The 27219-nt window shown below is 40.4% G+C and overlaps 1 protein-coding gene across 1 annotated transcript in view; it reads right to left on the reverse strand.

Annotated features, from left to right (window-relative positions):
• Positions 1–6606: 6606 nt before the first annotated feature.
• Positions 6607–27219, reverse strand: part of LYST (lysosomal trafficking regulator) — a 347836-nt gene continuing 327223 nt past the window's right edge. The window contains exons 50-52 of the mRNA XM_030195890.1: positions 22487–22643; positions 17499–17570; positions 6607–11358 (exon numbers count right to left, since the gene is read on the reverse strand). Coding sequence (XP_030051750.1) covers positions 11220–11358; positions 17499–17570; positions 22487–22643 — 368 coding nt within the window. The 3' untranslated portion in view covers positions 6607–11219. The remainder of the gene's footprint in view (positions 11359–17498; positions 17571–22486; positions 22644–27219) is intronic.

Here is a 27219-nt window from a genome sequence, read left to right on the forward strand (position 1 = left end):
GGGGGGGGGGGCGCATCGGCAATCCACCCCAGGTGTCAGCCACCCTAGGAATGCCACTGCAATATATAAATATTGGACACAAGGAAAAACAAAACAAGATTCAGGAAAGGGAATGGGACTTGATATACTGGCGTTTTGTGACTTTTGCAACTACATTCAGAACAGTTTACATAGTATATATAGGTACTTATTTGTACCTGGGGCAATAAAGGCTTAAGGGGCCCTTTTACTAAACCGTGTAGGTGCCTAAGCGCGCCCGTGCATCATTTTGGAGTTACTGCCTGGATAATGCAAGGCCTGGGCTGTAATTTCATGTTTTACGCACGCCAGAAAATAATTTTTATTTTCCTGCACATAGCGGAAACTGGGCGCTACTCATCATTCTTTGTGTGTGGATGATTACTGCCCGGTTACCACATGAGACCCTACCGCTAAGTCAATGGCTGGCGGTAAGGTCTCAGACCCAAAATGAACATGCACCAATTTTTATTTTGCCACATGTCCATTTTAGGCAAAAATTTTAAAAAGGCCTTTTTTACAGGTGCGCTGAAAAATGGATCTGTGCACGCCCAAAACACGCACCTACACTAACGCTGTCCATTTTTCGGGGCACCTTAGTAAAAGAACCCCTAAGTGACTTGCCCAGAATCATAAGGAGCTGCAGTGGGAATCAAACCCAGTTTCCCAGGATCAAAGCCTGCTGCACTAACCGCTAAGGTGTTTTCTAAACAGCCCTAAATTTTAAAAATGAGGTTTCTGCCCTTCCCTATGAAGAAAGACTACGGAGGCTAGGGCTTTTCACTTTGGAGAAGAGACGGCTGAGGGGAGACATGATAGAGATATTTAAAATATTGAGTGGAGTGGAACAGGTGGATGTGAAGCGTCTGTTCACGCTTTCCAAAAATACTAGTACTAGGGGGCATGCGATGAAACTACAGTGTAGTAAATTTAAAACAAATTGGAGAAATTTTTTTTCACCCAACGTGTAATTAAACTCTGAAATTCGTTGCCAGAGAACGTGGTGAAGGTGGTTAGCTTGGCAGAGTTTAAAAGGGGGTTAGACAGTTTCCTAAAGGACAAGTCCATAAACCGCTACTAAATGGACTTGGTAAAAATCCACAATTCCGGGAATAACATGTATAGAATGTTTGTACGTTTGGGAAGCTTGCCAGGTGCCCTTGACCTGGATTGGCCGCTGTCGTGGACAGGATGCTGGGCTCGATGGACCCTTGGTCTTTTCCCAGTGTGGCATTACTTATGTACTTATGTACAATACTTGCACACCCGCAGGTTATGTAAAAGTACACATTCTGGTCATTTTCACATATAAAATTAGAGCAAAACAATAAATTCTTCAAGTTACTACTTAGATCATACAGAGGGGCATTTTCAAATGGGGACGCCCATCTCTAAGGGCGTCCATCTCTGAGGGTGGCAGAGCCGGTGGCGGGAGGCGGGGATAGTGCTGGGCAGACTTATACGGTCTGTGCCAGAGCCGGTGGTGGGAGGCGGGGCTGGTGGTTGGAAGGCGGGGATAGTGCTGGGCAGACTTATACGGTCTGTGCCCTGAAAAGGACAGGTACAAATCAAAGTAGGGTATACACAAAAAGTAGCACATAGGAGTTTATCTTGTTGGGCAGACTGGATGGAACATGCAGGTCTTTTTCTGCCGTCATTTACAATGTTACTATGTGATGTCCCCACAAAGGGGCGGAGCATCCCTTATTATCGAAACAAGATGGCCGTCCATCTTTCGTTTCGATAATACGGTCAGGGATGCTCAAATCTCAACATTTAGGTCAACCTAAGAGATGGTTGACCTAAATGTTGAGATGGTCGACCTTAGAGATGGTCGTCCCCGGTTTTCAGCCATAATGGAAACCGTGGATGCCCATCTCAAAGACGACCAAATCCAAGCCCTTTGGTCATGGGAGGAGCCAGCATTTGTAGTGCACTAGTCCTCCTCATATGCCAGGACCGGTGCACTGGTCCCCCTCACATGCCCTAGGGGGCACTGCAGTGGACTTCATAAATTGCTCCCATGAATAGCTCCATTACCTTGGGTGCTGAGCCCCCCAAACCCCACAACTGTACAACACTACCATAGCCCTTAAAGGGTAAAGGGGGCACCTAGATGTGGGTACAGTGGGTTTTGGAGGGCTCACATTTACCACCACAAATGTAACAGGTGGGAGGCGGATGGGCCTGGGTCCGCCTGCCTGATGTGCACTGCAGTACCCACTAAAAATTGCTCCAGGGACCTGCATACTGCTGTGATGGAGCTGGGTATAACATTTGAGGCTGGCAGAAAATGTTTTTACTTTTTTTTTTGGGTGGGAGGGGGTTGGTGACCACTGGGGAAGTAAGGGGAGGTGATCCCCGATTCCCTCTGGTGGTCATCTGGTCAGTTTGGGCACCTTTTCGAGGCTTGGTCGTGAAAAAAATTGGACCAAGTCATCCAAATGCTCATAAGGGACGCCCTTCTTTTTTCCATTATCCGCCGAGGACGCCCATCTCATAACCACGTCCCATCCCGCCTTCAGTACACTGCCGACATGCCCCATTGAATGCTTCAATATTAAGGATGCTGGAAGGTGCTTGTCATCACTGAAGAAGCAGATAAGTGCAATTTAGATTCTTTCCTGGTGCTTAACCTTCAGTATTTTTTCCAGGAGCGGTTGTTACTATCTTTGTCCGACTGATTTATGACAGCTGTACACAGTGGTGAAATTGCTGTCACTTAAGTTTGAGACTTTTTCTCCATCTTTAAATAATCAAGCAGTTTTCTCTTCATGGGATGTTGTATGATCTCAAAGTCGTAACTTGAAGAATTTATTGTTTTGCTGAATTGTTACTACTGTTTTGAGGCTGGTATTTATTGTGTGATTAATATAAAATTACAAAGCTAAGCAAAACCAGAATCTCTGTGTACACAGAGAAATTTTCTAAGTGTTTTACTTCAAGGGGAAAGGATCTCAAAAAATGAGCTCAAATTTGTGAGTTGACAATTCCTTAAAGTCTGTGCTCTATTGGTTCTAGTTTCATTCTTGAATCCAGAATGGGCAAATGATGCAGCCATGGCTCTGATGTTGTGAGCTTTGACCTGACCCTCCAGAGTCAGTTCAGCCTGGGCATAAGTAAAGGAGATGCAGTCTGTGAGCTAATTGAGTGTGTTTACCAATGGCAATCCTAATGGGGTCAAAAGAAACAAAGAGCTGGGTGGACTTTCTATGGGCTTTGGTCTACTCCAGATAAGCAGCCAACGCGCTCTTGCAGTCTAGATTGGCAGTGCACTTTCATCTTGATGCATAGGAGCCGACTCTGTGGGTGCTTGAGCACCCCCAATATTGAGAAAATTCCTTGTATGTGTCCAGGAAGGGGTTATTTCCACTGGGCTTAGCACCCCCACTAATTTTGAAAAGTTGGCTCCTATGGCTTTGGGAAAAACATTAATATCCGGAGTACTAAATTAACAAAGCTGTGTAGGAACTTACTACTACTACTACTATTTAGCATTTCTATAGCGCTACAAGGTGTACGTAGCGCTGCACAAAGATAGAAGAAAGACAGTCCCTGCTCAAAGAGCTTACAATCTAATAGACAAAAATAAAGTAAGCAAATCAAATCAATTAAGGAACTTATCTTATACACCATAATTTTTTAGAAGATACCACTTCCACTTATTTTAATCCATATAATTATATTGTTTGTTCCATGTTGCTGCCAGGAATGAAAACCGCTACAATATTCAAAGAAAATATGTAGTGCAAACATTTTTTAAGTGAAAGAGTGAACTTCTCAGAGATACAACTCACCCATGCAGGAATATTCATTAGAGGTGGATTACCACCCTAGATCATTGAAAATCCCCACTGATTTTGATGTAAATATTGTATAAAGCACCCTGTGCCTCTAAAACCCCTTTGTTTCAATATGTATTTTCAATGTATTTTCCATCCAACAGCACAACAACATAAAACAAAACTGCAGCAATGTAAATTAATAACAGTACATATAAGGTTCAAAATATATGTTTTATAGCTCTCTGTAATGACTTCAAAAGGGAAGACTGAGCTATAAAGCCGCTGACTACTTAGTTACATAAGAACTTGATTACTCTGACCACATAAAAAAAAGAATTACACTGTCTGCATAATAACATGTTCCCCACATGCATATAAACAGCAAACCCCAAGAAATGTCAAGCACCTCATATACTCTGTGTGTGGTATTAACAAATCACATACTACTCCATCAATCACTTCATACTCCATAAATAACTTAGTCTTTTTTTTCTTTTTTCTGTATCCACCAAATTACAGTATACCCAATTTTAATATTTAGTTTCAAGGACCTGAGTGGCACAAGCAGTATGGTGGCAGTTCATTTGTCAAGAGATCAGTAAACTCTTAACATGCCATTGCCTCTTCATGCGTATGCCTTGTAGCGCTATAGAAATGCTAAATAGTAGTAGTAGTAGTCATAGGTCCGAATTATTTGTTCATTTTAATCATTAATATAACTATTTTTTACTTTTATTTCTTTTCAATAATTTCAAAATGCTAAAAACGTATTCATTTAAAAATCAAGAACTTTGTTAGAATTGGTTAGAACATAGCTTTTACAGCTAGTTGCAACTGATGATCTAAAATGAATGGAGGCAAAATTGAAATTTTTCTCATCTGTTCATGAACTTGATGCTGAACATTCTACCAAATCACCATGTGTCAGGTAAGGACAACCAGGATTTGACTGATGATAACGTTGTTGAACCTCCCGGGGGGGGGGGGGGGGGGGAACCTACATTTTCTTCTGGTCTGAGGTTACAAGGGGCCACCTTTCTTGGAAAAAATTCAGCCTCCCTCCTGCTGAAAGGGCATCAAGGACAGTTACTGGGATTGCAACTATGCTCTCCTGGAGTAGTCCGAATCAGACTCATAAAAACACCCCCCCCCCCCCCCCGAAAGTGTGTGAGTCTGTGCCTGTCTCAGACTCTGCCTCCATGGTTAGGACCAGGATGAGAATGCCAAGGAACCAATGTCCTCTGCTGTTCCGAGGAAGCGTCCTTCCTCAAGGAACTGGAAATTGACAGAGTCTTGGGAGTGTATCTGCTCTGGAACTCCTCGAGACATTAGCACTAGGCAAAGCACAAACCTTGAGAATGGGTTGCAGCTCCTGTGGAGCCAATGTCAATGCCCTAGATGCCACAGCATCGTGCCGGCTGAGAAAGCACCTCATCCCTTCCTGCATCATGGCCCAGAACCACTCCTGGATGTGATAGCCAAATGTCAACATGCTAAATGAATAGTGGTGTTCACAACCCATTCTGCATCCCTGACACATCCCCTTCAAAAAGAAATTCAAAATATAAATACAAGCTTAGCACGTGCAAAAAGATTACTTACTGAAAAATGCTTTAATGAGCTTTGTGTTGTTATCACATGCACCAAGTATGCGTTAGAACTTAACACCCTACAAATGTGCCTATGTAGCTTCATAAAACAGGCTACAAATGGGCACCTTCTTACCATCTCAATCTAGGCAATCTGTTATAAAATTACCCTTACGAATTATAAGATATAAATACACCGAATAAGAAGCAGAGACATGAGCACACTGAAGGGACAATACACACGACTACTACTAATCACACAAAATACACAAATATTGATGAATACACCTTTACCATTCTATATACACACACACACACACACAAATATTGATGAATACACCTTTACCATTCTATATATACACACACACAATAAGAGGCATACAAATTTTTGCCAGTCTCAAATTCATATTTAATATGCTCTCAATCTTTATTAGAAAGTACTGATAACAAAATAGCTTGGAGCTGCATGACACTGAAGTTTAAAACATATTTTTCAGGAAATGGAATTAAACTTCTACTAAAACACATCCAGCACACATATTCTATCACAGTATGAGCACAAAACAAAGCACACATGAAATGAGCAAAATTGCTAATATAATTAAATGAAATATAAAAATAACACTCTTAATAGATTTTTTCCCAGCAGTTTTAATAGCATTGCACTGGATGAAATAAAGAAATGTTATTAATTTAATGCTATACTCCTCTTGTACATATTACAGCATACACAGGTCAGAAATTGTTTTTTTTTTGGGGGGGGGGGGGGGAAGGGGGAAGATTTAAGTAGAAGTGCATAACTGACAGAGAATATACACTGAAGGAATGCTATTTCACAACATTTGTTAGAATACCATAGGCTTTGTGAACTAAGAAAACATTAAAAGAGGGTTAATCTGTTCCTATCTATGACAACGTACCAACACAAGTGCACAAATTTGACCTGTACTGAAAGTAGTCATTACCTTATGAGATTAAAGGCAGCCCTAAATACCACTCTGTAAACAGGTAGTAAGTTTTAAAAAGCGATACTTACGTTACACACATAGATCCAGCATATAGTGCTAGAGTTAATAGCAAGTGCTGCTGCGTGTTAATACTGTGAATGTATTTTATTTTGCCACAGGTCCCATTTTATGCAAAGGGACTTATGCGCCAATGCCTTTAAAGTGCTTTATTAGTAACTGTTGGTAACTCCAGCCTTTAGCGCTATATTTCACAGTGGGTTTCCAGAGCATCTGCTGTGGAACACTGTAGCTGTCTAAAGGATTACATGTACATACTGAAAAAAAAACTTATGAAAGAAGATTATATTGCTGTAAAACAAATGTGTTAAAGTAAGACTTTTATGGAATAGTACAGATTTTGAGGACTTCATGGATGTTATTTTTCCATAAAGATCATGGTTCAGATTTATACCTTTAAAAGGGCTCCACATAGTAATGGATTTCCTATTACTGCAACCATGGATTTCTTAAATGCATGCAGTATAATTAATTGGTCCTTAATGTGGACTTTATGGTTCCTGAGATTCTGATATCTTCTTAACTTTACATTTTTGTAAACACTTTTTTTTTAAAAAGCTGCTTCTATTGTAGTCTTAACTCCACAATCCAAATTATAAAGCTGTCAACAACACATATCACAATATTATACAATATCATTTTTCCTTTTTTTTTTTCTTTTTTTGCTTAACAACCAATGGAATCATGTCCAAAACATTAATACAGGACTTTTTTTTGTGGTAAGTAAGCTAGACTGCTAAACTTACAACAATATCCACTATGAATCCATTGTTGCTAATAAATGTTTGACAATATTTTCTCATAATCAGAAAGCATTACTATTTTGATTGGACTGCAACATACTTAGCACCATTTTGCTACATGTTTCATCTCATAATTTCAACAGTAAATTTAACTTGCCAGCTTACAGATTTCAAACATTATCAACAAATTCATCTATACGCATATCATATGCCATAAAGAAGTTGCAAAGCGTATATATACACCTCCATAATCAGGTATACATTGTTTCTATTATCTTTGCACTGGCATCAAGATCACAGGTGCATGTAAAAATCCTGAAGCACAGAAGAATTTATATAAGAGGTATATGACAAATAAAATCATGAGAAGCATTATATATAAAAAAAAATATCAAACTGAACAAATACAGAGTTCCTCTGAAAATATACTTTGCAGATTTCTACAAAAATAAAAATCTAATGGCTGACAGCTTGCCTCACATAATAAGTCTCTACTTGCAATGACAGGCTATATTTATGCTGAAAATTGTATTATTGATGAATGAGGAAAAGCCTTCAGTGTGCAATCAATGCTTCTTTAGTCGATTGACAAAGACAGTTTGATTTTTAGCCATCACAAGTCAAAAACCTCCTCCCTTTCGTTATTATGTATCATTTTAGGTATTTTTTAAAATTTTAACTCATTCTTCAAAGATTTGACTATAAATAAAATCCGATGGATATAACAAAAACGTAGCTGTCCATAGGCTTTTTCATTCCATCAGCTTTAAAGCCTGTGGGACAGCTACGTTTTTGTTATATCCATCGGTTTTTATTTACAGTCAAATCTTTGAAGAATGAGAAAGGACATTATTAGTTAAAATTTTAAAAAATACCTAAAATGATACATAATAACGAAAGGGAGGAGGAGGTTTTTGACTTGTGATGGCTAAAAATCAAACTGTCTTTAATCTGTCAATCGACTAAAAAGGAATTGATTGCACACTGAAGTCTTTTCCTCCATTCATCAATAATACAATTTTCAGCATAAATAGTTAATGTAGCCTGTCATTGCAAGTAGATTCTTAGCAAACTGCCAATTAGTGTATGCCAGAAAGTAAATTAATGAAATGTATCACTTTTTAGTCTTCATACTAGAAACCAACACTCCACCATTGTAACAGGAAAGTATTTAAAAGCATTTAGTTTCCTACTTCCTATCTCCATCATAGTCACAACTTTTACCTGATTTAGAAATCATCATATTTGGATTCTTAACTTGATAAATGAGATGTAAATAGATCTCCTGATCATAAAGCTAAGTGAATATGAGATTGTTTTGTGTGTGACAAAATAATTTATATTTTGGTATTGAAACACAGGCCTATGCTGGGGTTGGGGAAGAGAAGGCAATTTTCAAAGAATTTATTTTTTTGCTTAAAATACGTGCTTACCTTCATAAAAAACCTCTAAATATTGTCTACAGAAAAAGTGCAAATGTCCCTACAGTAAATTTCAAAGCAAAACTAGTACAAAATCCATGAGTTAGACACACCCGCAGACTTTGCACCAGTGAGAATTTGAAAATTCCCCCCTCCCCTCGCCAAAGAGTTGCCAGCATGTAGCATGCAATATTTCAGCAGCATAAGTAGCAATAATAACCATTAGGATGTACATTTCTTAAACTCCTTGGTGCATAATTATCCTAAATTCTTTCGTAACAGCATCACAGATTGCTTCATATACAGCAAAGTGTATTGACTCATATTGGTTATGAAGATACAGTTTCTTTTAAATTGGTTAACATACATTATGAGTTCATGACTGCCCTGGTAAAGTCACAGGACATGTTCTTGGAAAATGCAGGGAAAAAAACCATCATCAGCAGTGGCAGGTCACTGGTCATTGTGAGGTGGTGAAGATCCTGCTGGCAGAGGAATATGGACAATTTCTTCAGAAGCACGATAAGAAGGCGGCAGCAAGAGGCGGTGACTGCAGAAGGTGGCCACTAGTAAGAAACATCTAGCCCTCTCTCTGAGCAGTGACTGCAATTTACTCTGTCTCTTGCCTACTAATTCAAGTGGACAGGACAGAGAGAAGATCAGTCTCAGATTCTTTTAAACATAAGCCTCTCCTACCTGATTCATCTCATCCGGTGCTCATCATGCATTCTGCCCCCTTTCTCCTTCACATCTGAGTCTCACTAGGGATTTTTTTTTCCTTGGAAGACAGGTCTCCTTGGTTGATGTAGGCCCCATTCTGTGAGTTTTTGATGCCCCCTTTACAATAACTTCCAATCAGCAACCCCTTCCTAACTGCCCCTGACCAAATGTAGGCTCTCTGTTACAATATACATTCCTCAATGTGAAAGTTTAAAATTGTATAACCCAGCAAAACCCCCAAGTATGCTGCATAACATATGCAAACCATATTTGGATGAGCACAGTGGAATTTACTAGTATTAACATGAGGACCAGATACAGCTTTCTCCAGGTTCATCCCATATAGCCTTGCCTACAGCTTGTGTGACACAACTTGTGATTCTCTTCTGAATAAGTCTGGCACAAGGGGGCTCAAGAGAACTGAAGAGGAGCTACCTCATGAATTTTAATAATGCTGTTTAAAAAATAAAATTTCACATGATGCACAGTGGATATTACTAGTTGTTATATAGGCTTTAGAATACAGAGTTGCACGGGAACAGAAATCTAACCCATCCCCATTGGAATCTAACCCATCCCCACTGGAATCATACCCGTCCCACAAGAATTCAACCTGTTCTCACCCATCCCTACAAGAATTTAATGGTACCTAAAAAAAAATTTCCAGTCGGCTCTGTCTCTCATTAGGTTTGAGCCACAGAACTGCAGGCAAGGAAGGAACAGTTTAAACTAGGAACACTCTGGTGCACACATGTAAGACTTGTTTCTGTGTGCTGAGAGGTTGCCACATGCACGCGCCAGTATGTCAGGTGACCTCTGATGCTCATGTCTGTGTCATAGCTGAGGCCTGCGCATCAGCCCTGGAGCAGAGAGGATTAATGAAAGACTTTCCGCATCTGCGTTGTTAAAGCAAGGAGGAGGAGGAGGCAGCACTCAAAGAACTTGGAGGTGAGAGGCTGGCGCAGGTGCAGCTTATACTTAAACAGGAACCCTGTAGGAATTGCTTCCGTCCCCACGGGAACCCCACAGAAATTGATTCCATCCCCATGTGAATCCCACAAACCCCATTCCGGTGCAGGTCTCGACTTTAGAACCCTTACACTGTGCATGATGGCTAGTTTCCATTTTAGTTCTGATAGTTAGTGCTACACAAAATTAAATTTACTTGAATTTCCTATAATACGTAAGTTTGTACTTCTTTGAAGCAAGGCAGATTCAAAACTAAAAAATACAGTGAAAATCTATTTCCACATTCTTGTACACAGGAAAGCAACACAAGTTTGCATGCTATATAGCAATATAAATGATCACAACATTTGGAACCTAATTTAAAACTTTTAAATTGTGGTGCTGTACTTTGGTGATTAAAATAATTAAGAAATAAGACACTTCATACAATGGTAAGTGCAAAAATACACAAATAAATTGCTGCTCAAATGCTGAATGTTTAGAAGGAAGAACAAAGTGTATAATAATAAATATGTAGACAATTATATAAATATTTAGTCACTGAGTAAAAACAAAAAATGTGACATTATTGATATTTTAGAACATAAAGAATACAAGAAATAAGGTCCTTATCAACGCAACAGCCTTTGAAATACTTAAGTTTATGTAATAATAATTTTTAAAAAAGTACCATCACATCTTATACTATTTAAGCTCAATAGGGGCATCTGGACATGACATTGCACTGCTGACCTCTGAACATACATGGCAAAAAAGTGTCTTGAGATCTGCACACATCTCAAATCAAATTCATATACACTTACAATATTTTTTTGACTTGCACTGTGATATCTAGCTACTTAATCAGAAAAGGAGATCAATCTGTGGAGCAAGGCTCACTCTTCCAAGTCCATTTAATCTGGATTTCAACTCCTTCAAGGATGGAATGTTTTATATGTAAGTCTGACCATCAGCCAGCTGCGTAGCTACTGAAGAATGAGTAAAACATGGGCAGTTTCAGGCGCTGTTGGTCCTTCCGGCACCAGGCTATCACAGTTCCCTCACTGTTTGCTGTGTATAAGTGATGACCGTCACAGGAAAATGTAAGACTGGAAAAAATTTAAATGACCTTTAATAATCAGAATACAATTTTCTCTACTGTACAACAGCAGGAGCTATAAGGCATGCAAGGATGGGAACCCTACCTCTGCTACTAAGGAATGAATACAAATCAGTAAATTATTATTGCAGCAATAATAGTGTTTTCATTTTTAATATTTCAGCTATTTTAAGAGTAATATTTCCTTTCGGAGTGTTCAGCAAGAAGGTAATTTTATAAGGGGCCCTTTTACTAAGCCGCGTAAGCACCTACACGCACCCAACGCGCATCAATTTTGAGTTACCGCCCGGCTACCACGTGGTCCTTGCGGTAATTTCATTTTTGGCATGCGGGCTGTAATCGGGCGGTAACTGGCATTTTACTCACGTAGACCATTACTACCCGGTTACCGCGTGAGACCTTTCCGCTACGTGAATAGCTGGCGGTAAGGTCTCAGACCCAAAATGGATGAACAGCAATTTTCATTTTGTCGCACATCCATTTTCGCCAAAATTTTAAAAAGGTATTTTTTACAGGTGCGCTGAAAAATGATTCTGTGCACGCTCAAATCAAAACACACATCTACACTACTGCAGGCCATTTTTCAGTGTGCCTTTGTAAGATGGCCCCTAAGAGACTTAACTGTCTTTTAGGAACTTATAAAACTGTCTAGGGGTATATGCATACAAAAGTAGCAGCCAGGAACATATAGCATCTGCTTTAATTTTAACACATTTTTTTTTACTGACAAATAGCTCAACACAGAATACAAACAGTATTAATATACCACACTGAGAGGTGTAGTTATCAGTGTGGGCTACTGACAAGACTTGTTATTTTGCCACTAATTTGTGTTTTTTTAGCATAGGTCCCATTTTATACAATAAGACCTGGTTATTAAAACCTGGGGTTAACAGTGAAATAACACGTCTTAATGGTAGTCCACGTTGTAACTTCCCACCTAAATAAACACACTAATCTTGTTAAGTAAGCCTACTCCATCAAATTTTCAATTGTTTTACCCCCCCCCCCCCCCCCCCCACTCTTGTATTCTTGTCCCATAGCACTGTTTATTTCTTACACTTCGCAAGTCATTTGCAGCCTGCCTGAGATCCTAGCATATTCCTTCCTCCTCCCATTTCTTCGCCCACCCTTCCCAGGGCTCGATGATATCATTTATCGTTCATTTACTATACTGCTTACTGATTCATTCACTATCGAATCAAGACAAAATCATACACCAAAAAAAAAAAAAAAGAAAAGAAATAGAAAGGAATTTCATTGGTTGACAGGAAAGAAAAAGCATTTAGTAACAAAGAATAAAACTGTCAAACATTAAGAGATCGGAGAGTGCGAGATGGAGTGTAACGAATGATTAAAGATGCCACACAAGCAGGATTATTGCTATATAGAATCTTGAGCATTAGAGTTAGATTCTTAAACGTTATTCTAAACTTAATCAGAAGCCAGTGAAACTGCCTAAGAAGTGGTGTAACATGATAGTGACGTTTCGCATGGCAAATAATTCATGCTGCAGTGTTTTGAAAGGTCTGTAATACTGAAGATTAGACTTCGTAATGCCTGCGTAAATGACGTTACAGTAGTCATATTGTGAGTTAATGTAACGGAGAACAAAGAGAGTTGAAATCAACCATACTACAAATGGACCTCAGCTTACGTAGAAAATCAGTTCTAAGAACTTGAGAAATCTGTGGGGAGAAAGAAAGTGTTGAGTCAATAATAATTCCTAAGTATTTAAATGAACTAACTGGAGTAATTTGCCTATTGAACAGAGTGTGCATGAAATAGGGAGGAGAAAAGGGCATGTAATCCAGCAGGCCACTGTTTTTTCCGGGTTCAGTATAAGTCAGTGATCTAGTAGCCAAGATGCTACTTTATGTAAACAGTTCTGAAGAGGCTGTAGATTAACAGTTTTCAGATCAGCATAATATATAAGTAAGAAATCGTCTGGATAAGAGTAAGAACTGATACCATAAGACTGGATTAGTAGTACCAGAGGACTAACAAAAAGATCAAAAAGTAGAGAATAGATCCATGTAAGACCCCACAAGACAAAGTGTGAAAGGAAGACATAGAGGAAGGCTATGTCACCTTGAATGTATGTTGCCCTATGAAAGAAGAAAACCAATTCATTACTGCTCCTGAAATGTCTAAGGAGACCAAGCACAGAAGACTGTGGTCAATCAAATAAACACCACTGAAAGGTCAAGTGATACTATTAAAGCAATTTGGACCGATTCCAAGTGGCTGTAGAGTTCGCTTACAAGCACGGTGATGACAGTCTCTGTACTGAAACCTGATCTGATTGCTCTGGGTGTAAATCACTGATTGATTCTATATGTGATTGAAGCTGAAAGAAGACCACCGATTCTAGAATTTTAGAGATTGATACTGGCTGGTAATTCTTCACCTGCATTGGATGAAGATTTGACTTCTTAAGAATAGGTTTGATAAGGGTCGTTTAAAGTGCCAGAGGTACTAGACCAGTAGTCTGGCTAGTGACCATAATAGTAAGCATCTCCCAGTCTCTGAAACTCAAAATTACAACTGACCTAGTCTCCCCCCCCCCCCCCCCTTCCCCAAGTTCCTATGCAAAGGTATTAAGGATCATGTTTCACGCTCTGGGTGACAAAAAGTGTATACACTCCCCCTAAATGGACAAAATTGCCTGCTTCTGGCTTGGTGACATCTGCACATCTTGCTGTTCTAGCACCATTAATTGGTGCAATAAGTTCCACCATTGTCAGAATGTGGGTAATCTCCTTCACACTTCAGCCACTCATAATCACTTTTTTTGACATGGCCAGTAGAGAGTAATTAAGATCAAGCCCCCCTGGTCTTGACATAGTTTGAGAAGAGCTTTCCCTATGAGAGGCAGTGGGGGAAAGGCATATAGAATATCAGTAGTCCAGTGAAGCAAAAATGCATTGGGCTAAACGGTGGGCGTAGAAAACCTGGAACAAAAGCAGGGTAGTTTGTTGTTCTGAGAAGCAGAAGCAAACAGATCTATCACTGGGGTTCCCCACTGCTGGAATATTCGACAAGCTACCGGAATGCTGAGGGACAATTCGTGACACTGAGGGACTCTGCTCAATTTGTTTGCAACAGCATTGTTTGCCGGCTAGGTAAACAGCTCTTAAAGAGATATTTCGAGAAGCTGCCCAAGTCCATATCTGGACTGCTTGTTGACAGAGGTGGTAAAAATCTGTTCCTCCATGTTTGTTCAGGTAATACATTGCAACCTGGCTGTCTGTGCAAATGAGTATTATTTGGTTGAGTATGCAGTCTTGGAAAGTTTTGAGGGCTTTCCAGACTGCTTGCAATTCCAGGGGATTCATATGAGGGGATCAAGAACCCTGTGTGTGGAGACCATCAAGGTGAGCACCCAAACCTAACATCTGTGATGATGAGTTTGTGATGTAGAAGGGGCTGAAATGGAAGTCCCTGGGTGAGAATCTGGGGAACCATCCACCACTGTAGAGAGTGTGGTAGATGTGGAGTAACTCAAATACTGGTCGAGAGTAATCTTGTGGCTTAGGACCACTGAGAGGAGAGTGTGCACTCAGAAATTCAAAAGTGGAATCGAGCAAATGGTATTATATGGACTGTGGACACCTTGAAGGGGAATAATCGAAAGGGGCGCCCAAGTTTTCCTGAGGACATCCTCGCAGGACATCCCGGCGAAGGGACGGGGAAACCCATATTATCGAAACAAGATGGGCGTCCATCTTTTCTTTCGATAATACGGTCGGGGACACCCAAATCTTGAAATTTAGGTCGTCCCTAGAGATGGTCGTCCTTAGACTTGGTCGTTTCTGATTTTCGGCAATAATGGAAACTAAGGACACCCATCTCAGAAACAACCAAATCCAAGCCCTTTGGTCATGGAAGGAGCCAGCACTCGTAGTGCACTGGTCCCCCTGACATGACAGGATATCAACCGGGGGCACTGCAGTGGACTTCATAAATTGCTCTCGGGTACATAGGTCCCTTACCTTGTGTGCTGAGCCTCTCAAAACCCACTACCCACCATTGTATACCACTACCATAGCCCTTACAGGTGAAGGGGGGCACCTAGATGTGGGTACAGTGGGTTTGTGGTGGGTTTTGAAGGGCTCACATTTACCATCACAAATGTAACAGGTGGGGGGGTGGGCCTGGGTCCGCCTGCCTGAAGTGCACTGCACCCACTAAAACTGCTCCAGGGACCTGCATACTGCTGTCATGGAGCTGGATATGATATTTGAGGCTGGAACAGAGGCTGGAAAAAATATTTTAAAACACTTTTTTTGAGGTTGGGAGGGGTTAGTGACCACTGGGGGAGTAAGGGGAGGTCATTCCCGATTCCCTGCAGTGGTCATCTGGTCAGTTCGGGTACCTTTTCATGGCTTGGTCGTAAGAAAAAAAGGACCAAGTGAAGTCATCCAAGTGCTCGTCAGGGACACCCTTATTTTTCGATTATGGTTTGAGGACGCCCATGTGCTAGGCACGCCCAAGACCCGCCTTTGCTACACTTCCGACATGCCCCCAGGAATTTTGGTCGTCCCCGCGACGGAAAGCAGTTGGGAACGCCCAAAAGCGGCTTTCGATTATGCCGATTTGGGCGACCCTGGGAGAAGGACGCCCATCTCCCGATTTGTTTCGAAAGATGGGCGTCCTTCTCTTTCAAAAATAAGCCTGCATATGACCTAGGAGGCAGAGCATCTGATGAGCAAATACGTGGGTGAATTTGGAAATGTGAGCAGAGAGACTCATTATGCTGTCTGCTCTTAGTTGAGGGAGGAAGGCTTGACCCTAAGAAGTGTAAAGGAGAGCCCCGGATGAACTCTAAGGTCTGAACAGGTTGAAGATGTGATTTGGGGAAATTTATCACAAACCCAAGGAGTTCTAGGAGCCTTATGGTGAACAGAATTGAAGTCTGTGCCACCTCCCGGGAAGCTGCCACGATTAACCAGTCATCAAGGTAGGGGAAGATGTGTATTCCCCACCTGCAGCTACCACTATCAGGCATTTTGTGAAGACTCGAGGAGCCGAAGCCAAGCGAATGGTAAGACCTTTTACTGATAATGCTGAGTTCCACAGCGGAAGTGCAGGAACTTTCTGTGGGCAAGAAGGATAGGTATGTGAGTTTATGCCTGTTCTCTAGAAGAGTCATAAACTAGACCCTCAAAGAGTGCTAGGGTAAAATGGTCGATTTTTGGGATTTTCTAATAATGGCCACGTGCTTATATTCACATTAGCGTGTGGGCATTAGTGCATAAGCCCCTGCCACCCACTCTCCACCCCTCCGACACGCTCCCTACCAATAAATATTTTCAGCACATCAGTAGTGCATACACATGGCAAAATTACCATGGGATGCCTAAGTGCACCCCATGGTATGCCATTTTCTATTGCGGTAAGCATGCATTGTGCTTACCACAGCTTAAGGGCTCCTATGATTACATATAATATGCATATTTTGAGTCACTTTGAACTAAGTTCAATAAATGGTGTCCAAATTTGGGCTCTGGAAAAAAATGCGCACTGAGCACTATTGTATAAACAGTGCCCTGAGTTGGGCACCATTTATAGAATAGCACGCAGAATAGCACCCAACTTTGGGTGTAAGGATTTACACCAACTGGAACCTAGCGTATATCCCCAGGAACACCCAAGTTCTATAATACTCCCCACATCTTTAGTGAATGCCCCTGATCCGCCCATGCCTCTCCCGTGGCCACACCCCCTTTCAGCTGCATGCTAAAATATTTGCACATGCATTTTTATAGAATAGCGCTTAGATGCATGCGCAAGGCCAAATTGTTGCCAAATTACTCAAATAATTATTTGTTAGCATCCAATTACTGGCACTAATTGGCTCATTACTAAAATTGTACACGCAATTTTGAGCACCATATATAGAATCTGGGGGTTTGAGTCTGCTTTTAAAAAAACATATTTTATAAATGAAAGGATAAAATAATAATAATCTATGAAGAAAAATCTTTTGTACCTAAAGGCTAACATTATCATAACTAATTTAAATATCCCATAGAGGCATGGAAAAGAAAAGAGAGGAGGACAACAGCTGCAAAAACTAATATAAAGAATTATAGATTCAGTAAATGGAAAAAAGAATGTTATTACCTTACAATAGGTTTATTTGATTTAGGAAATGCAATTTCCCGAACTGGTTTTAAGTCCCAGGTACTCCATAACCTAAGAATAAGAAGAGAAAGAAAAAAAATATAAGTTCATAATCCTTTTACTTCCTTTTCCAAAGTAACCTCTCCAATCAAGCAAGATATTTTAAAAAAATGTTTCAACCGAAAAACAAATTCATCAACACCCAAGAAAAGCAACACTGTGATAAAACAGTTATCTGCTCATATTTTTAGCAACTTATCGCTTCTTATGGATTTTTTTTCTAGTAGTTCTAATGGCAGTGTATTATCAGTTTCGCTGCACACCAACCTCCCATCAAATACCCATAACTACTGCAGATGGCCTTGAAGATATCAGATAAAAAGTTGCACAACATATAGTCTGTCATTATGTCTACAATGAAAATTTACAACTGCTCTGAGGGAGATCTAAACTTGTATGTGTAAATGTCAAAAAGAATTAGCACATGTACGCATAGTTTAAAATACAACTTCACCAAATGATAACCCTTTGCTGGGAAAGGCAAATCATTAATGTTCACAACAATATAAATAGGTAAAGACTTATAGTTGTTTTAAAACAGATGCATAAATGTTGATCTTGCCCCAATACCATCTATTCTCCACCTTCAGGATTGCTCATATACTTATCACACAAAAGTATGCACCTCTTTTGTGTATGTATACCTCCAGGGTAATTTAATATGAGTCTACTCAAGTACAGAAAAAGCTGTTCTCCACATGTAAGTCCTTTTTAAAATTACCTCCTTAGGAAGCAATTTCATATAGTCACTCTCTTATATGTGTTAAATGACTTATAAAATATTGCCTGGCATAAATGTACATGCCATGACATGATTGCGTGTACTTTGCTGGTAGAAGTGTATAAGGGCAGTGTTGGGGCACAGCATGGGTGGGGTTACCACTGTGTGGAGTCCCTCAGGGTTCTCCCATTTCTCCTCTATGGTATAATATTTACATGAGTATTTTGGGAAAAATTGTTCTGGGACGAGAATGTCCTATGCTGATGACATCTTTTTGTTAATTCCTGTTAGGCAGGGTATTGATTCCATTTCGTCCATGGTTCAGGATAGCATAAGAAAAATTGTTGATTGGTCTATTAACTTGGGACACCGAAAAAAACCAAGCTTCTTTGGTTTAGTTTATTAGATTCAAATACTTCCAAATCTGTTGTTTTGGAAGGACATTATATTTTACCAGTTGAAAGACAACCTAGAATCTTGGCTATTTTATTAGATTTTTCAATGTTAACACAGCTGCAAGTAAATAATCTAATTCGGAAGGCCTATTTTAAACTGAGGCAACTTAGATTGGTTCACTCTTATTTTTTTTACAAGATCATTTTAGGATAATTGTTCAATTATCTATTCTTTCTATGCTGGATTATTGTAATTCCCTATATTTAGGAGTAGCTATAAAATATGTCTAAAATGCAGCTGGTCCAGAATTCTGCAGCCAGGGTGATTTTTTATAAATCAGAGTTTGATCGCGTTTCTCCTTTGTTGTTGGAATTGCACGGGTTGCCAGTTCAAGCAAGGACTGTTTTCAAAGCACTATGCCTGATTTTTAAATCTCTGTATGGTGTCTGTGCAGAAGATCTTTTACAATCTTTTAGAATTTTACAATCTAGTGCTAGGTCTCAGACTTGTAATTCACTAATTTTAGCTTTACCTTCTGTTACACAAATTAGATTTAAAGCTGTTTTCTCTCATTCATTTAATTTCCTTGCAGTTCAGCTTTGGAATCGTCTTCTCATTGATCTTCGTCTTTATTTTTTAGGCATTTTAAAAATTTTTGCAAGGCTTTAAAGGCTTATTTATTTTCAGTGCAATCAATGAATTTTTTTAATGTTATAGTTAAATTTTTGTTTGTTATTTGTAATTCCTGATGGTTGTATCAGTTTTTATTTTGTTGTATCCCACCTCAAATCCTACTGGAAGAGTTGGCAGTTTATATGCCTCCTTGTTATGTAACAGATACTTGGGGGGGAGGAGTCTTTTTTTGTGAAGACTTCCTAAGTGCCAGATGGCTAACTGCAATTATTTATAGACACTTGAGGGACATAAGTAAGGTGTCTTTAGGTCAGTGATTTAAGTGGCAGGGAGAATTGGGTACTCCTTACAAGGAAGTGGAATGGGAGACCATGGAGTCTGCACTAGCCACAATCTCCACAGCAGGGAAATAGTATTAAAATTTTGTATTGTTGGCACTTAACTCCTGTCAGGTTGCATCATGTGTTTCCATATGTGTCACCACTTTATTGGGGAAGATGCAGGGAGTCATGGGGCATATATGGTGAACATGTGAAAAGGCCAGAGCTTTCTGGAGAAATATGCAAGTTCAGCTTCAAAGTTGGTTGAGTAGACAGAGTCCATGGGACCCTGCAATATATTTGTATGGTAGGTAGATGAGAGACTTTACTCTGGCACAGCAGCAGCTGCTCACTTTGTGCTTGGCCAGTGCCTGCTTGACTTTGGCTTGTTTATGGAAAACAGAGTTGGTTCCCTACATCATAAAGCAGACACCAGACGTGAAAGTGCAGTATATTTGTGACATGGAGCTGAGAGCAGTGTGCGGAGGAATGATGGGGAAAGGAGGGGGGGGGACACCTGAGCTTACTTCTTGAAGCACTGTATATACAATGGGTGGGTATGTAACCATGGAGTCATTTGAAACTGTTTGCGGGAGGGAGTTGGGGACATTCAGGTTCAATATGGAGCAAGTTTGATCTTTTTCTTAAAAGGTCATGTCATCTGCAAAAGTAATTCCCTAAGGCACTGGGATTGTACTGTCATTTCTGTTGGCTGCTTGTAATGTTGTTGCTGTTCACTTCTATAAAATGTTGCATTGGCCTTATCATCAATAGGTGGGAAACTGGGGCACAGATGCAGAACTAAATAAATAAATGGCCTTTTCAAATTAAAAAAAAAAAACCTCAGAACTAAAATATTTCTTCTGTGCACCTTTAGTACACTATCTTCATACTGGAAAATATTTTTGTACTGCATTCATTTCAATTTGAGGAACAATAAAGTAAAATAGTAACTAATGGTGATAAAGAGCTGAACAGTCCCTCTGGTCTGCCCATCAAGCTGGCTAGAGCCGCGCCTGCCACTATGTGCATGTTACAATCCTTCATAATTAAACACTGGCATCACAAACAGGGCACTTGGCAAATATGCACCAATGCCAATCACATATAGGTAATTATATATGATGATGCAATCTTGGAAAACGTGTTTTTATAATTTTGGTTGCAGAATAGTCACATTCATTGACAATATTTGAATCCAACAATGTTGCTAATGGAATGCATTACCCATGGCCCTGAAAAAGATGGACAATCTAACCAGCTTTCGCAAATCTTTGAAGACATATCTCTTCAACAAAGCCTACTAAAAACATCCTTAATAAATCATTCCTCAAACTACTCAGGTGCATCAAAAACACCTCTCACAACACTTACCTTCAGCCTATTATCGACTGTATTTAAGATCATGTAATGACTGCATCATAACAACACTCTGTAAGCCACATTGAGCCTGCAAAAAGGTGGGATAATGTGGGGTACAAATGCAATAAATAAATAAATAAAATAAACACTTTGGGGCCCTTTTACTATGCTGCAGTAGGGCTAACTGCACCAATGGCATGCAGCGATCCAGCTCTACCAGAGCCCGGTGCTAGTTCTGGCCCCCATCACGTGCCATTTCCTTCCCGCAAATATTTTTGTGTGTGCGCGCGGCAGGGGCACGCCTGGTAGTAATCACTGCCCGGTTATTACTGGAGCCCCTACCGTCTCCTAAACAGGAGGCAGTAAGGGCTCCACCAGGAAATAGCCGCATGGCAAATGTTTCATTTACTGCATGGAAATTTCCAGTCCCAGCCGGAATTTTCCTTTTACCAGGCAGCAGTAAAAGGGGGCCTCGGCCCGCCACCACAGGGTCCCTTTTATCACCCTTTGGTAAAAGAGTTCCTTCATTTGCTAATTTCAACCATAAAATGATATCTTCCCCTTCCCCACTGGGGTTCTGGTATCTGCATGTCAAATACTGCACAAGGCATGTCCTGTAGCCAGGTTGTATAGCAAGTAATTAGCAGTTGTGGCTTGATGCAGTCCTTGCTTCTGGGCTGCCTAGAGAAGCAGAGGCAGCTGGGGCCTGAGAGAGCCCCTTCCCTTGATTCATGAAGGGCTTAGCCGGCTAACTGCTAATATTCAGCATGAGACAGCCGGTTATCCCCACTGAATATTAGCGCTTAGCGGCTGGTCACTAACTGGCTATGTTGGTTCAGCGTGAATATTAGGCGTTAACCGGCTAAGTTTAGTGGTTAAGATAGGCCACATAAATAGAAGCCTTATCTTTAACTGCTAAGCACTTAACCAATTAGCGCTGAATATTGGTTTAACCAGTTAAGCTGCCGCAGATGAAACTGGATATTCAATCTCGGTCACTGGATACGACCTGTCATTGAATATCCGGGGGTCCCTGCCTGATGCCAGCTGAATATAGAAGGAAGTACCCATATGAGTTCTAGTTGAAAATCTTTCCAAAGTACATATTTTAGAACCACTTATGTAGTTTGTAGGTTATAAACTTGTCCCCAGAATGTACAGTTGTAACTAGGTCATTTTAAAAGCCACTGTCATAGGTAAAAATGTTGTATTTTTAGCTACCTTTAAGGGTTTGGGGCTCTGCAGGTGGGAGAGGAAATTTTGCCTCATGAACCAGCTGCACTTTCAGTTCACATGTGATATTTTCCATTCAAAAACTACCTGCACAAAATAGCAGGTGCAAATATCAATGTGAAAATATATGCATACTTTGCTTTGAAGTTTGGAGCAAAGCCCACAAATCAAAAGTACTTACAGACTGTCTCACTACAGTCAATTTTAAAACTGCCTCTATAATGTGCCTGAATACATTAGGTAAAAACAGAAGAGATCCTTACCTTACGATTCCATTTTCTAATCCACCAGCAATCACATTAACAGATACTCCTTCAGGCTGGTTAGAGAAACTCAAAGAGCAAATGATTTCTCTGCAGTGTACGTGTCCAACAAGGTCACCATTCACTGTCCAAAGCCTGAGATCACTTCCCCCTCCCACTGAAACACAACAATTTCAATGTTTAGGAGGCAATTTTATGAAGAAAGCACTAACATTTACATACCAAATACACACATAAAAGATTAGAACCAGCATATACATGAATGTGAGGTGAAAATACTCACATGAATGCCAAAAATGTAAGTGCTATTCTATAATATGTGCATATCTTACATGGAAACAAAGTCACAATCTCAATTCACTGTCACCATGTTCAGCTTTATCATTAGCTAGCCTCACTGTTTGCACTCAAATACAAAATAGAATCATAGACCGGGGAGGAAAAGGTCTGAGAAAATGCAGGTTAATTCAGGTTAAAAAAAAAATCTTTGAATAAACCTGCTTTATCAATCACTGCCATAAACCAATTATCTTCACTTTTACTTAATATTTTACATTTTTATACTTTCTTAAATTTGTGAAAAAACTGGCCACTTAACTCAAGTGTAGTATATCATAGCAGCTATATCATTCACCCCACCGTTTCACGGGACCCAACCGCTGCTTCAGGGGGAGAAAATTTTTCAGACGTACTCTCTTGCTTATTGTTTCTTTAGCTGAGCAAGACTAGCTAATGATAAAGCTGAACATGGTGACAATAAAGCGAGACTGTCACTTTGTTTATTTGAAACTTCATATTTTACATAGAATACTATACAGGCATATTTTCAAAGCACTTAGCCTTCCAAAGTTCCATAGGCATGTTACACATGTATATCTAGTGTTTAGGTGTAAGCATTTACATCAGCGCTATGACTGGTTTAAGTGCTTGTGTCTAACCATAAGGGCACGAATATACCTGCTCATGCAAGACGTCTGCTTTCATTTATATAACAGGCTCCTAATAGGCGCCCTGTTATAGAACTGCCCTCATAAAGGGTAATTTTATAACGGCACACCTAGTTTACTTTGGCCTTGTTTTATAAAGACACTTAAAGGGGCATTTTCGATATGACATCCAAGTCCAATTGTAGACATTTTGGTGAAAACATCTAAAATTCTCATCCTGAACACATCAATTTTTGAACCGGAAAAAGGCCTATTTTTTTTTGTTTTAAAAATTTCTAAATTCAAGATGTTTTCATGCTCAGTATGTATTTCTCTAGGTACCATTAAAAAAATGTCTCAGAGAAAAGCGCACAAAAAGAAGCCATAGGGATGGCTGTGTGACACCATTCCTAGTAAACTAGCCATACAGACATCCCAGCAGAGCACAGGGGTTGCCTAGTAGTCAGTTCACTGGACTTCACATAAAGAGACCCATGTACAAATCCCACCTTAACACCCTTATTTTGTTTCGTGAGCCCTGCAGGAACACCTAAATACCTACTGTACCTAACTGTACATCACTACAAAAGCCCTCTCCTATCTATAGGTGCAGTTGATATTTTGTGGGTTATGGAAGGCTCATAATTTCTACTATAAGTGTTTTAGTTAGAGTGGGATACGGGACCTGTGTCCCTTTCTCTACAGTCCAGTCCACTGCACTGACCATGCCTACTCCTGGGACCAGCTTGCTGCTCTAATATGAATAGATATAATATCTGAAGCTGTCATAGAGCCTGTATGTACTGTCACTGTCAAATCTTTCAGGGGTGGAAGGTGGTCAGTGATCACTGGTGGATTAAGTGGGGGGGGGGGGGGGGGTAATGCCTTAATCGCTACAGTGGTCAGCTGGCCAATTAAGGCACCTTTTTGTGACTTAGTCATGACTGAAACAGGTCCAGATAAAAATGTCCCAATTTTTGCCCTAGATGTTTTTATCTTGTTCTGTTATCCCGGGAAAATGTACAAATTCTGGACTCACCCAAAACACGCCATTGGACAATCGGGACTGCCCACAAACACGGTCATACAGCCCGAAGACTCATTAGTCATCAATATATCAGGAGTCCCTCTCACGCAGGAACAAAGTAATCTGTTAAGCAAGGGACTTTCTTATGTCCCATCTGTCAAACATTAGCCCTTTACAGCTAGAAGAGATTTGGCGAGGATAATACAGTCATTGCAGATTAAATTATATTTTGCTGATTCCCCATCTACAGATGAATCTATTTTTCGGACACGTTCCATTGGCTTCCTCCAAGTACTATGGACCCGGCGATTTCTACTTTTAGAGAGCTGGTATTACTGGACATTTCAACAATGGAACAAGCCTCTCCACAAAAATTGTATCAATGTTACCCAAATTCAAATGCAGGCTCTTAAGCAACTAAAAACAGATCCTCGCTTAATTATCAAGCCTGCAGATAAGTGGTCTGACATCGTACAGATTACCTTGAAGAGGTTTCTCAACATCTCAATAACCCTCAATGGTACACTATGTTGAATGAAGACCCTACATTCCACCTTACTGGTGAAATTGCCTCAATAGAGGATGAGGCGTTTGCCCAGGGCCAACTCACTAAAGCTGAACAAAGATTTTTGAAAGTGAAAAGTTCCAGCATTCCAAAATTTTACATGGTTCCTAAAATACACAAAACTTTACATAGGCCCCCAGGGAGACCGATTGTCTCCCTGAGAGGCACTGTTTTGGAACCTTTATCTAAGTTTCTAGATCACTTTCTCAAACCTTTGGTACTCCAAATACAGTCGTATATACGAGACACTACCGATTTTTTGGTTAAGATCCAAGCTGTATGTGATCTTCCTACAGATTGCCTATTAGTAACTCTAGACATTAAAACTCTTTATACGAGTATCACGCAAACAGCAGCAATTCATTTAGTTCAACAATGTTTAACAAGTAGATCAACAGATCACAGCGTATCTACACAGTTTTTGATGAATATAACGACCTTGATTTTAAGGAAAAATTTTCTTTTGATAAGTTTTACTTGCAGAAACAAGGGGTGGCCATGGGCAATGCAGCAGCACCTAGTATAGCGGATTTTTGAACAGCGATTCATTTATTCCTCCAATTGGATAGGTAAGATCTCCAACTGGGTAAGGTTCATTGATGATATATTTTTTGTATGGAAAGCATCTGAAGAACAACTGGAGGAATTTATGATTTGGATCAACACCTTGGATCCCCATTTACAATTTACTCATACGTACAGTAAGACTCAAATTACCTTTTTAGATACCACGGTATCAAGAATACAGAACCGCCTCGCTACTACTGTCTATAGCAAGTCCACTGATAGAAATAATTATCTTCAATATGATAGCTGTCATCCTCGTCAACTAAAAAAAGCAATCCCGATTGGTCAATTCCTTCGCATTAGAAGGATCTGTAGCACAACGGAGAAATTTCAACAGCAAGCCCAGATTTTAACACAGCACTTTGTGGCGAAGGGCACTGGTCGTGTAGTCAAACAAGCATATCTTAGGGCTCGTTATGCTAATCCTGAACTCTTATTAAAATACAATCATAGAGAACCTCAGGATAGGCAAATATGTGTTCTGTCTCATTCGGAGAAATCAGCTGATATAGCTCAGAGCATACACAAACACTGGCATGTCCTCCAGTTACATCGGGGGAAGAATCTGTCCAACCATCTGGTGTCTACTACGTTTAATTCTCAAGATGAATTAGAGAATATGCGTAATACAGGTCACAAACCTTGTGGGCACTGCAAGGCGTGCCCGATGTCTTTGACTCTGAAGGTCTGGCAAAATCCAGTCACCCTGAAGTTTTATAAACTGAAAGGTGAGACAGATTGTCTGTCTACAAATGTAGTTTACGTAATCATATGTCCCTGTTTAAAGATTTATGCGGGGCGCACTAGCAGGGCAATTAGACAGCACCTAAGAAAACATCGAAGCAGACTTAAAAATCAGGTACTAACAACCCCTATGGTTAACCACTGTATCGAATATGGACACACTTTTGAAAAGATGCAGTGGTTTGTGATAGAACAAATTTCTTTTCATTTTCAGGGAGACCGTGAAGCTTTCTTGTCCATGCGTGAACAATACTGGATATTTGAACTGAATGCAGTCAATTCCTCATGGACTTATTGAAAGTATTGAATGGAGCATGACTTTCCTATGGATTATTGGTTACTTCTCTAACTTTGAAACAGGTAATGGACGCAGGAGCATCACGAAGAGGAGCATGGAAACAGCCCCGAAAGCCAAGCAAGAGCTGGGGGAGTCCCCTGGGGAGAAGGAGCACACAATAGCCGTGAACCAGCTCATGCTGGAGGTGCTCTCCTACCTGGTCTGGGTGTCTCTCTGCCTGATCCCCGTCTACCTGGTCGGCTACCTGGGCTTCAGCGTCAGCTGGGTGCTGATCGGGCTCTTCCTGTGGATGTGGTGGAAGAAGAACAAGAACTGGAAGCAGTCGCGCCTGGCTGCCGCCTAAGAGCTTTTGGAAGACGAGGTGGGAGCCATTAGCAGGGGGCTGCAAGTCCAGCAGCTGCTGGCCTGGCTGAGTAAAAGCTGGGGGACCCCTCGGGTCGGGGCGGCTCCCTTTGAACCGATCACTTGGGAAAGTGCAGTGCGCAGCCAGGCAAAACTGAGTGACACTATCACTTTAGCTTGAAGTTTAGCTTTGCATTAGAAGTTCCGCAGTTTACAGATGTACTCAATACACTGGGTGGTGCAGAATGATCTGAAATCCAGAAA

The sequence above is a fragment of the Microcaecilia unicolor genome, chromosome 3 (assembly GCF_901765095.1).
Source record: "Microcaecilia unicolor chromosome 3, aMicUni1.1, whole genome shotgun sequence".
Lineage (NCBI taxonomy): Eukaryota > Metazoa > Chordata > Amphibia > Gymnophiona > Siphonopidae > Microcaecilia > Microcaecilia unicolor.